The sequence below is a fragment of the Rosa chinensis genome, chromosome 7, assembly GCF_002994745.2.
Source record: "Rosa chinensis cultivar Old Blush chromosome 7, RchiOBHm-V2, whole genome shotgun sequence".
NCBI lineage: Eukaryota > Viridiplantae > Streptophyta > Magnoliopsida > Rosales > Rosaceae > Rosa > Rosa chinensis.
In genome coordinates this window covers 58522973-58534029 of record NC_037094.1, presented here as the reverse complement: position 1 = coordinate 58534029, position 11057 = coordinate 58522973, and the positions used below count along the sequence as shown (strand labels likewise).

Below are 11057 nucleotides of genomic sequence, written 5' to 3'. Positions count from 1 at the left end.
ATTTGATGATGTATTTGCTAATGGGTTGTGAGTAGTTTAATTTTAGGAGTTAGGGTTGTAAAGCCCTAACTCATCTTGTATAAATATTGATGCTTTAATTTTAATAAATGCAATTTCCATTGTGTATACTTTAAATCCGAATATATTGGTCCTTAGAAGCATGTTTCTAGGCTTTGTCACCCTTTGAAATTATGTTGTGGGCAGTTGTGATGAATAGATTGATAAATTGACAACTTATTAGTCTTGTTGCGTCTAGGATTTAAGTGTGGTAACCATTAGCTAGCTTAATTGTAGTTAAGCTTGCTTGAGTCTCTTTTATCTTGCACTCTAGGCCTCTAATTTTAGATATTGCTGCCTTAACCGGTGTAATGCCTAAGTTAGAGAGTTGATTGTGGCCCTAACTAGCATAATCGATACACCGAAAGGATAATTGGTTTAGTAGCCTTAACCGGTACTAGATACGGGACTCAACACATATAGGAAATGCATGCATTTGTGAAATTGGTATCGATATTTGCAAGATAGTTAGTGTGAATCACCCGACACTCCCATGTTCCCATTAATTTGAAATCCGAATTTAATTTCTTGCTTGATAATTAGTTGTTTGCCTTTATTTTAGTTTGCATTTAATTTAGTTAATTCTCTATTCAAAACTCCCAAACAAAATTCTACATTCCATTGTGCATAACTCATTTGGGCTACAAGTTAGTGGCTTTGATTAGGCTTAGTGTGAGCTAAGCCGAGCATTGCCGAGGCTTGGTGCCTTGTGAGTATAATTTTACTTTATTTTATTTTTATTTTTTTATTGTGTGCTTTTAGTATCCTAGCGCCAATTACCTCGGTTAGGTCCAACGCCTAATCCCCGAGGTACGATAATCAAAGTTTTAATACTTCCCTTACTTGACAACGATTCGTACGCTTGCGAGAATTTATGCATTCAAGTCACGGCCCCAACTTTTGTTCTCCTCTCTCTCTCAACATCGCCCACCGCCATATCCTGCTCCCCGACAACAATTGTCGCCTTCTCTTGTGACTTGTCAGTAGGTACCTCCAGGGCAAACCCCGTATCTTCCTCGTTCTCTTGTTCACTCTCCTCCGCCACATTTTTTTCTTTGCCCCCTGTCTTCTTCTTCTTCAGATTGGCACGATTCGAGTGTAGCGGAGCCACCAGAATTTTCGCCTCTCCCGCCGTCGTTATCTCCCTTGTTTGCGGATCAACAGTCTGTTTCCGCACCTTGGCCGCCTCGTCAATCATGAAGTTGACATAGTCCTTGATACCACCAATATCAGCCATCGCCTTTTTAAGAACTTCGGTGGTTCTCTTGTTCGTATGAATTATCACTACAAAAGAGAGCAAACATACCGTCACCTTTCAGACTAACAACATATCACAGTTCTAATAATAGATTCTGCTTACCAGGCTCCCGAGTCAGGCGCAGATGAATAAGTAGCGACCAATATGATAAGATGCGAAGATCTAGGCAGCTTTTGTGCGACCAACAGTAGTGCACCCGGCACACCCGCTGTCGTTCGATATCCGTTAACTTCGGTCTCCAACCCTCTGCATACAGAGACAAGATATCACATAAAGGAACTAACGCAATAACAAAATATGATGGCATAGACTACAAGCAAGGAAGCAAATATCGCACTCAATATAAAAATCAAGCCTCAAGCACAGACAACAACCTTTTATGGCTTGAAACTTCAAAGGAACCCCGAACCGCGGAGCCTTCGCCCCCTCTGGCCTTGTGTCATATTCCTAACCATCAGTGGCAACACACAAAGCGGCCCGCCATGTTGTGGAAGAAGCAAGCGTATGTTCCAAAAGCTTCGGGGCTCTAGGTCGACGAGTTAGTTTGACAGTCTCACCACATTTTTTCCTCTCGTTATATGTCAACTCATAGAAAAATAATACTTCAGGCACTGTTGGAAATTCACACCCTGACAAATCCCACAAAGCAGTCAAAGCCAATAACATCTTCCACATGTTTATGTACACTTGACCTACCGCAACATTCAATTCATGCAGCAGATACTGCAGGCTCGAAAGTAGCGGCAGCTTCACCCCGTGATTCAATATAGCCTCGTGAATAGCGGCATAACCCTCCGACAAATCAGTAGCCCTCTCACCCTTCTCTAACGGCCGTAACTTCACAATACCGGGCAAGCGAAACCTATCTTTCATCTTTTGTATTTTTCACCACGAAATAATGGAGGAAGGTTCATCTACGCCGACGCCATCGCTGAGAACCCACGAGAAATTAGTAGGTCCGGAACTTTGACCTTCATCCCCAATCTCAACCCCGTCGTCACTTTGTCTAGAGGCGCCAACACTTTCTTCGCTACTATCGGATACCTCCTCCTCCCTGGTACGACGAACAACTTCATGCTCTTCACATTGACGTGCTACCATAGGTGGCGGATAAATGGTCTGGAGGGGGACAATATCTAGCGGTTCTTCTGGGCTACCTCCTGCAGAAGTGGGACGACGTAAAGAATCAATAAAACCCCTCTTTGACGAATTAAGGGACAACACGTCCGATTCTTCACTACTTGAGATATTGATAATGGCCAGCATGCCACACAAACACTCTAAACCTAGAAGTTAGCAGTCAAGTCAGATCTAAACCTACCCCATACCATCAACAACAAGAACTCATTCAAGAACAGTCACGCCAAAATCCCAGAAAATACCCGAAAAGTCCCAGAAAATCCAGAAACCCTAAGACACAGAATAACACAAAAACCATAAACATATCTTTTCGGTACAAATAGAGCAAATGCATTCACACAAACCAGACCAAAACAAGAACACAAAAAAACCCAGAAACAAACCGTACCTCAAATTCGTAGAAGCAAACACCGACGACCGACGAAACAGATCAACCACAGGATGAGCTTGATCGCCTCTTCTCTCCTTCAAATTCTTTTCCTCCTTCTTTCCTGATCCTTCAAATTCTTCTATCGATCAACGGGGTTTCCAGATCCTTCCTCTCTGGTTCTCTCTCACCCAACGAAGAAGGCAAAAGCACAGAATAGGGCAAAGTGAGTGAACCCAACTTCTTTCCCCCCTTAAATACAAACTCTGGAGACAAATCTCACCCGTTGCCGAAAAAGTAACCACCAGCCATGATCATGCCACGTGCCCCCATTAACTGAGACGACGCCTCGGTACAAACGACGTGCTCATAAATGAAACATTTATGATGAAGCGACAACGGCTGCACAACGACGTTTTCGCACACGCCATCCCTATCAACAACTCCCACATGTCACCTACATTGTCAGAGGATCATGCAGAATCTGGCCAAATAACCCCAAATTTCAAAAAATCACCGCCAAAGCCACCTCTCGCTCGCTAATTAGCCTTATCTTCCGCTAATTAGCCTTATTCTCCGCTAAGTAGCCTTATTCCCGCTAATTAGCCTTATCCTCCGCTAAGTATCCTCATCCTCCGCTTTGAGTCACCAAGCAATGAATCAACGATCCGCCAAAACATAAGTGTTACCGCCAACAAATCCACTTCACCGCTAACACTTACCTCATCTAAAAAGACGTATACCAACTCATCAACAGACAATTAATGACCAACACGTCTCCGACATCGTTGCTTCCGATAGCAATCAATTGTCACTCACCCGACACAATTTACATTTAGCAGAACATTCCCAACTAGGGATATCCCATTTAGTATGGGTACACCGACCTTAACGAGGCGGTGCAGTTAAGTTTTTCTCCTCCGGGAAAGAGTAAGGGAACCGTTAACACAACTTACGGCAGCCATTGATCAGACCATTAACTTCCCGACACTAGGGCACCGAAAGAGTGGGATCGCTACCCATCGCCTCATGCTGTCAAACAGCTCCCCTCAACAAACAATCATCCGACCAAACGGAGGTCTTTCTTAGCCGGGGAGTGGGGGACTCCCTGGAGGGCCTAGCAGGGGCCCACCCGAAAGGGCAACAGCTCGCTCAAACAAAATCCATGGTTGACGATGCACTCGCACTGATTATGCCCGACATGTAACTGAAGGTTTCGCCTTAGTTGTGGTAACTCCCCAACCAAGAAATCCCTCCTTGACTGGGGACTTGGGGGACTTGTACATACATAGCACTTGCCGGCCATAATCAACACTTAGACTTAACCATGTCACCTTGTCAGAGTGACTTCAAAAGTGTAACCCCTGGACACACAACAAGACAACCTCCACCGGCAAGCCAACTCCAGGCCGAAACATGCCTTGACGCGCCGACACGCGCCATCCAAAGTTGTCTCTGCGGAAAGGATCAAAACTCAGCAAACTGAAGTGTATCAGTCCCACATCGAAAACAAGACTGAGGTAACTCATTATGTCACCTATAAAAGGTCCACTTCTCTCTCTTCATTACCTACGCATTCAATAGCTATTTATCGCTACATTTGTCAATACAAGTACATAGTTTAACTTTAGCATCGGAGGAGGGAAGACCGCCACCCGCGGTCTCCCCTCTTGACGTCGTTGTATTTCTCTTGACAGATTAGCGGGATTTCATGAACTATACACATATCGGAAGATTGGTCCCCTGTCCACGTTATCGGAAGTTGACATCACATGGCGGTATTCTGAGCATTAACAGTGATATATATTTATAGTGTAAATTTTTTAAAACCATATGTGTAAAAAAAAAAAAAAAAAAAAAAAAAACCAACGGCTACATGACGTTGCTGATGTCATGCATTCGTCAGGCTTACCCCAAACGTGGGCCATTGTAGCTTTCTGATCCATTTCTTTATAGGGCTAAAAGGCTAACCAAAGGGCTATTTTTGCCCCTTTGGGTACCCTTTAGCCCTCCCCCTCATGGGTTGGACACCATTTGGGTTATTTTTTGGCCCTTTAGCCCTTTCCCCCCATGGGCTGGAGAAGGCCTTATTAGCTAGTTATTGCTCGAACATGGAGGTATGAACAATAATAAATAAAGTCAGTACTGTGGTAGTGTGCACACTGTTTTTGTAGGCAACTATCAGAGCATGCATGTGATATTTATTTTGCTTCTGAATTGGGCACGATATGGTAATTATAACTGGGTAGCTGAGATTGAGTATCATTTATATCTCTTTAGAGCAAGTTCACCCGTTGTCAAGAAATGTAAAGGTCGAAAAGTCAAGAGTTCGACCAATCAAGAAACTCCACTGGACATGGGTTTCCACCTGTTCCGTTTCTTGACCAGTTAGTTTTACTGTTCATTGATTTTTTCTTACATATGTTTTGTATGAGAAATTCGGTTTCGAATCGATTTTTATTTTCGAAATGAACGTTATTTTTATACGTTCAGAATTTGGGAAAACTTCCTTCATGAAAGTTGTAGAGCTCGTCGATACGATCTCGTTCATATATTGAACACAATATTCGGAGTTCGTATGAATTTATTCTGAATTTTTGAAATCTGGGAATTTTCTATAAATAGCAAAAAAAAATTTTGTTTTGTTTCAAAGGACGAAAATTTTTCTTTTTTTCATTTCCTCCGGTTCTGTCTCTCTCTCGCGCGCCCCCAGACCCGATTTTTTCTCCCTTCTCCAGCGTCCTCTGGCCACGGTCCCGGCAACCCCGAGGTCGCCTCGCCTCACCCAGCCGCTGCCCCCAGGCCGAGATCGAAGCAACCCCAGGCGGAGCAAATCGGACCCGGCAACCACGCCTCCTCTCTTCCGCGTCTCTCTTTGCGCGTCAGTGGCTGATGTCAGCCACGATTTCTTTTGGGCCGAGCTGGCAGCCAGTCAGTTTGGGTCAAGATTTTAGTCAAGGGCTTGCCTATTTTTTTGGACTCGGTCATGAAAAGCCAAAGCTTGGCTGGGCAAGATTGGGCCGATGGATGCAAGTTTTTCCTTGTGGCCGGTCACCACCTCATTAATCCTTGCTGGAGGCCGGTCAAAACAAGACCGGTGGAAATGCTCTTACAGAAGTGGTTGGGGGGGGGGGGGGGGGTAATCAACGCAGGCTTACTAGATCCACGACAACGATAAACTCGATTAATATTAATTAGGACTAAATTCAGTTTGCCTCCTCTAACTTAGGGGCAAACATCATGTTAGTCCTTGATCTTTTTTTTAATCAAGATCATCCCTAGACTTCTCAAATGCATCATTCATGTCCAATTCTTAGAAATTCATCAAATTATGACATCAAATAATGATATGGCACCGACAGCATGACCCACTTTCAGATTTTCAATCTACAAGAAGGGCAAAATTTCAAAATAACCTTTAGAAAACAAAAAACAAAAAAGCACTGGAACAAATTTTCATCTCTCCTCCTCTTCTTCCATGACACTTCTCCATATTTTCCACAAGCCACTTTGCAGGTAAAGGAAATTGAGATATTAAGGACAAACAAAGAAAGAAAACGTAATATCAGATCCAACAATCATTGAAGCCATTTTAATCAACAACGATAAGAAATGAAGCAACTATATATCCACAAATTCTCTAATTCTGACTATAGATCAGTTTCTCAAATAAACTCAATTCACCATTCCTCTATCTATTTCTTCATATACATAACACAAATAACCAAATAAGCAAAATATCAATTCGAAAATACATGAAAAGAGATATTTCCCCGTCACCCTAGAACTGCACCTCAATGGGGTAGTTTTACTTCTAGAGCTATCTCAGAAACCAAATTCAAAACAAGCTAGATCCAATAAGGGATAAAAATAGGGTAGTTTCCAATTCAAAATTCAACTTCAAATCAACATAAACCCCAGAATCATCAATTACATTTCTAGGTGTTCTCAAAAGGCAAAGTAGAAGCTACTGAGCAGAAATTGAATAAAGGAAAAGGTAAAAGACCAGTAGTTAGGGCCTTGATCAAGCCAATTCTGCAGCCCCTGAAATCTCTGACAATCCCTTTAACGGATCGAGGATTGTAGGTTGCTCTGGCATCAACTCCTTTTATAGATACATAGCCATCTCTCTCTTCTCTCTCCCTCTCTCTCTGTAAGTGAGTGACTCCAAACCTCGTTCAAACCCAACCCAAATCGGTCGAATTTCATAGATATCCATATAAAATTAAAAAAGAAAAATTTGTTGCACCTTTCGTAGAGATCTGAGATTTAGGTGTGTTTGTACCCACATTTGCATGTCCACTCCGACGTAGCTAATGTGTATAGTTTTTGAATGACTTCTAATTACAATGAGCCGCTCAACAAGTAATTTGGGCTGATAGCCAGAAATGGTGGCCGATGAATAATTGGACACTTTGGTTGGTCCACGTTGAGTCAGATAAAAGTTAGGCTTTTAGTTATCGGCTGGCCCGTAGTCATCAATTCAAAAAAGAGATTTATTAACTAAAAGCCCATCGGCTGATTATTCAAGTCATTCTAGTCAGTTTCCAACTCGAACTCAACTTGGGAGGATATTGCTAATCGATAAAGTAAGCTGATAAACGATAAAGATGAGGTGGAATCTAGTATTTCAGTCGAATTGAAGTTCCTTAGCAGATAAGGAGAGTTCAATCCAAGATAGTCTACTTCAAGATTAGTTACAGCCGTTGATGACAATCATCAAAGCCGATCAGGACGGAGTCCAACATCAAGTCAGCCGACGATAAGTATTGGAGCCAAAGCAAGATAGAGTCACAGAGCCAAGAGGAGGCCGAATTCCACTCAACTTCAAAGAGCCAAGAGATCAGTTCAAGTCACAGAGCAGCCAATATAAATAGAAGCATCGATAGAAGATGACATACACAACTCCAGAAACTCAAGCCATCAAGCTTTTCTTGTTTTCGTCTTACCTTTTCCTTAGGTAGAATTTCCTCTTGTTCCTTAGTTAGTTTTCTCTGCTAGTTACAATTTCAGTTACTTTACTTTCCTTGTAGCCTAGTATCGATTTTGAATTGTTCTCTTTGTTTTCTTTCAAACAATAGTTAATAATTTTCAGCCATTCCAGATTTCAGTTTCGTTGTTATTATCTTTTATTTGCTCCTTATTGTCTTTATGCTTTACTTGTTTGATCATGTTATTTACTGTTAGTAGTTGCATAGTAGCTATCAATCTTGAAGATTTCATTCGTTACGAGTTCACTTTTACTGTTACTTGTTATTACTTGGATCCAATTGACTTAAGCCCTGTGACCAGACAATTCGTATTCACTCATACTCTCACAACCACACCCAATTCACCTGACCTTCAGCCATCAAGTCCTTGATCCAAAGGCAGTGAACTATCGGCCGAGAATCAGTTCCTTCCTCAAACCAACAATTGCTTGATAAGTCAGAACTACATCTACTACAGCTACAATTGCACACTTGGCCTTTTGGCCTTGTGCTGGCACTCCCCGCAATCTACTCACCAAGAAGGACGTTTGTTCCTTGATCTCTCGGCTATCTAGGCCGAGGTGATTTTCAGAGGCAACATCTTTTGGCACGCCCAGTGGGACTCAATATTACTAATTGTTTAGTAAGGTTGAATGCAAGGGAAGGAGGTTAGTCAACAAAAGCAAGACAACCCATACAGTGTAAATAGGGGAAAGAAGTGTCTTCGCTACGGAGAGTCTGGACATAATTCAACTTTTTGTCCATTACGGCCGAAGCTTGATCTTACTCCAATCAGAGTGTCACTTGAGTCTAGTGGGAATGGAACTTCAGATTCTTCATCGGTAGAGAAATCAGCCGATGAACGTAGAGCTCAAGAAGCAGCCAAGACTGCAGCAGCCGAACTAGCCTCAAGGTAGGAGGCTACACAAGCAGCGGCAGCCGACGCTGCTACAAGGCAAGAAGACATGAGGCGAGCAGCCGCTGAAGCAGCTTTGGCCAGACAATCTACTGACAGTTCGTCTAGAGGCTCACCAGTTAATGCTTTTCAGGGTGCCTCAAATAGTGCGACCACTCCTGGCGCTATCATATATGCAACATGAGACGGAAGAGTCAGAGATACTGTGGAAGCTGATTATTTCGAACCGGCCGGAGTGTCAGCCGAGTATATGTATAAAGTATTGAATGAGGTTTTTAAGTTGCAAACGAATGAACTCGCTGCCCGAGGAGAAATCAACAATAGAACTTTGGTGGATCAGTTAGCTACTGTTTTGGGAGAGAATACTAACCGATCAATCGGAGGATTGCAAACGTCTCTTGAGCAACTGAACCAAATAATGGCGGCTATGGTGAATGGTCAGAACACTTTGAAAACCTTGCTAATACAAAATCAACAAGGCCAACTCAACCAAGCACTTCAACCTCCATGGCAGCAGGCTCATGCTTATATTCCACAGCCTCAGGCACAATTTCCAATTGGTGGACAGCCGTTTCAAGCTCAACCTCAGTTTGGCATGGCCAACAATTATGTGCAACAGCCGCTGAATAACAACAACGGTTTAGGAGGACAAAATCCACCTAGGAATGGGTTGACAGTCGAAGAAATTAGGAGAATCTATGAAGAAACTATAGGGCAGGCTCCTAGGAGAATCGCCAGGCCGAGATACACCAAACCATATCCGGAAAGGGTTGAAAATAGAGATTTTCCGAGGGGATTCAAATTTCCTGACTTTCCTCTCTTCAGTGGAGATGATTACCAATCAACTATAGCACACATTTCTCAGTTCACAGCACGGTGTGCCGAACACTCTAGAGATGATGACTTGAAGCTGAAGTGGTTTGAAAACTCATTGACCGTCCCTGCACATGAGTGGTTCATTAACTTGGCACCTAATTCTATTCAAAACTGGGCCGACATGGAGAGAGCTTTCCATGAGCAATTCTATCGAGCTGAACCGGAAGTCACAATTGCCGATTTGGCAAAGATGTATCAGGAAGCACATGAATCAGCCCAAGATTTCTTAGACAGATTTAAGGCCGCAAGAAACAAGTGCAGAGTTAATTTGGGAGAGCTAGAGTTTGTCCGGATAACTCAACAAGGTCTAAATTACGAGTTGCGCAAGAAGTATGAAGGAGTTGATATTAGGGACATCTTTGAGTTAACTACTAGCGTGGCTAGATATGAGGCAATCATCAGAGAGGAGACTCAAGCTAGATCATCCTCAAAGGGAACTTATTATAAGAATCCTACTGTTCATGCGATAGAGGTCAATTTCGAAGGTTTGAAGGTCGAGGAAGAAGATTCGGCCGATATCAATGCTGCCGAATTGTTTATAAACAAGCCAGTGGTTTGTAAAGCCCTTGCAAAGCCAACAAACCCAATCAAAGATAAACCTCAGCCGATAACCTACCATACCAAAGATGGCACACCTTTAAGATTGACACCTACCCGCACTTACACTTTTGATATCACAAAAGCTGACATAATTTTTGATCAACTCCTTGCTGAGAAAGTAATTAAATTGCCAAACGGCCATGTTATACCTAAGGCCAATGAAACTAGAAATAAGTCTTATTGTAAATTTCACAATTCATGGAAGCATTCTACTAACAATTGTATGGTTTACCGTGATGCTTTGCAGGATCTCATCGAAAAAGGAAAGTTGAAGTTTCCAGAAACGAGCAAACCAGCTCAGCTTGTCGATACCGACCCTTTTCCAGTCAACATGGTGTACGTCAACTTCCCAAGAGGTCACAGGAGGAATTGGCCTAATATGAACTTGTCTGATCCTAGGGCCCATAAGAGGTATATGTTTCGTGACCAGAGGAGGGAGCAAGTTTATGACAGTTAGGATGAGGATGCATACGATATGACAATGCCACCGGCTTTGAAGGCCTCATCGTCATCTACTTCAAAAGCACCGCCGGCTAGTGCTGTGATTCTGTGCAGCCGTTATAATTGTGAGGTAACCCTCAGTAATCTTCTGCAAATCAAGAACTAAGAGTTAGCTACTGATCAACAGGTAAAGCCTGAGTTAAAAGCCCCAACTAATTGTGAAGAAAGTAAGAAGAGAGGCACAAGAGGGAAAGATGCTGGCAGTGAATTGGGGACTCCCACGGCCAATTTGGCCAAGGATGAAGTACTTAAGCTCTTTGGCCCTCACAGTCCCAAGGGATGTTATCAGGGACAACAAACTTCCCAAAGTGTGTTTAAGAGGATAAAGGAATCTGAAAACGCTGAGAGCGGACGACTTTCGGTGAGGAGGAG

General features: G+C 42.8%; 1 protein-coding gene across 1 annotated transcript; it reads left to right on the top strand.

The window, feature by feature from the left end:
* The first annotated feature begins 9126 nt into the window (after positions 1 to 9126).
* Positions 9127 to 10641, top strand: LOC112178264. Its single transcript, XM_024316435.1, has one exon. The coding sequence runs from the start codon at positions 9127 to 9129 to the stop codon at positions 10639 to 10641; it is 1515 nt and encodes a 504-aa protein (XP_024172203.1).
* Positions 10642 to 11057: the final 416 nt, after the last annotated feature.

What these genes read in the sequence shown, in the direction of transcription:
- LOC112178264 (XM_024316435.1), top strand. Translation starts at nt 9,127, where the DNA reads ATGGCGGCTATGGTGAATGGTCAGAACACTTTGAAAACCTTGCTAATA.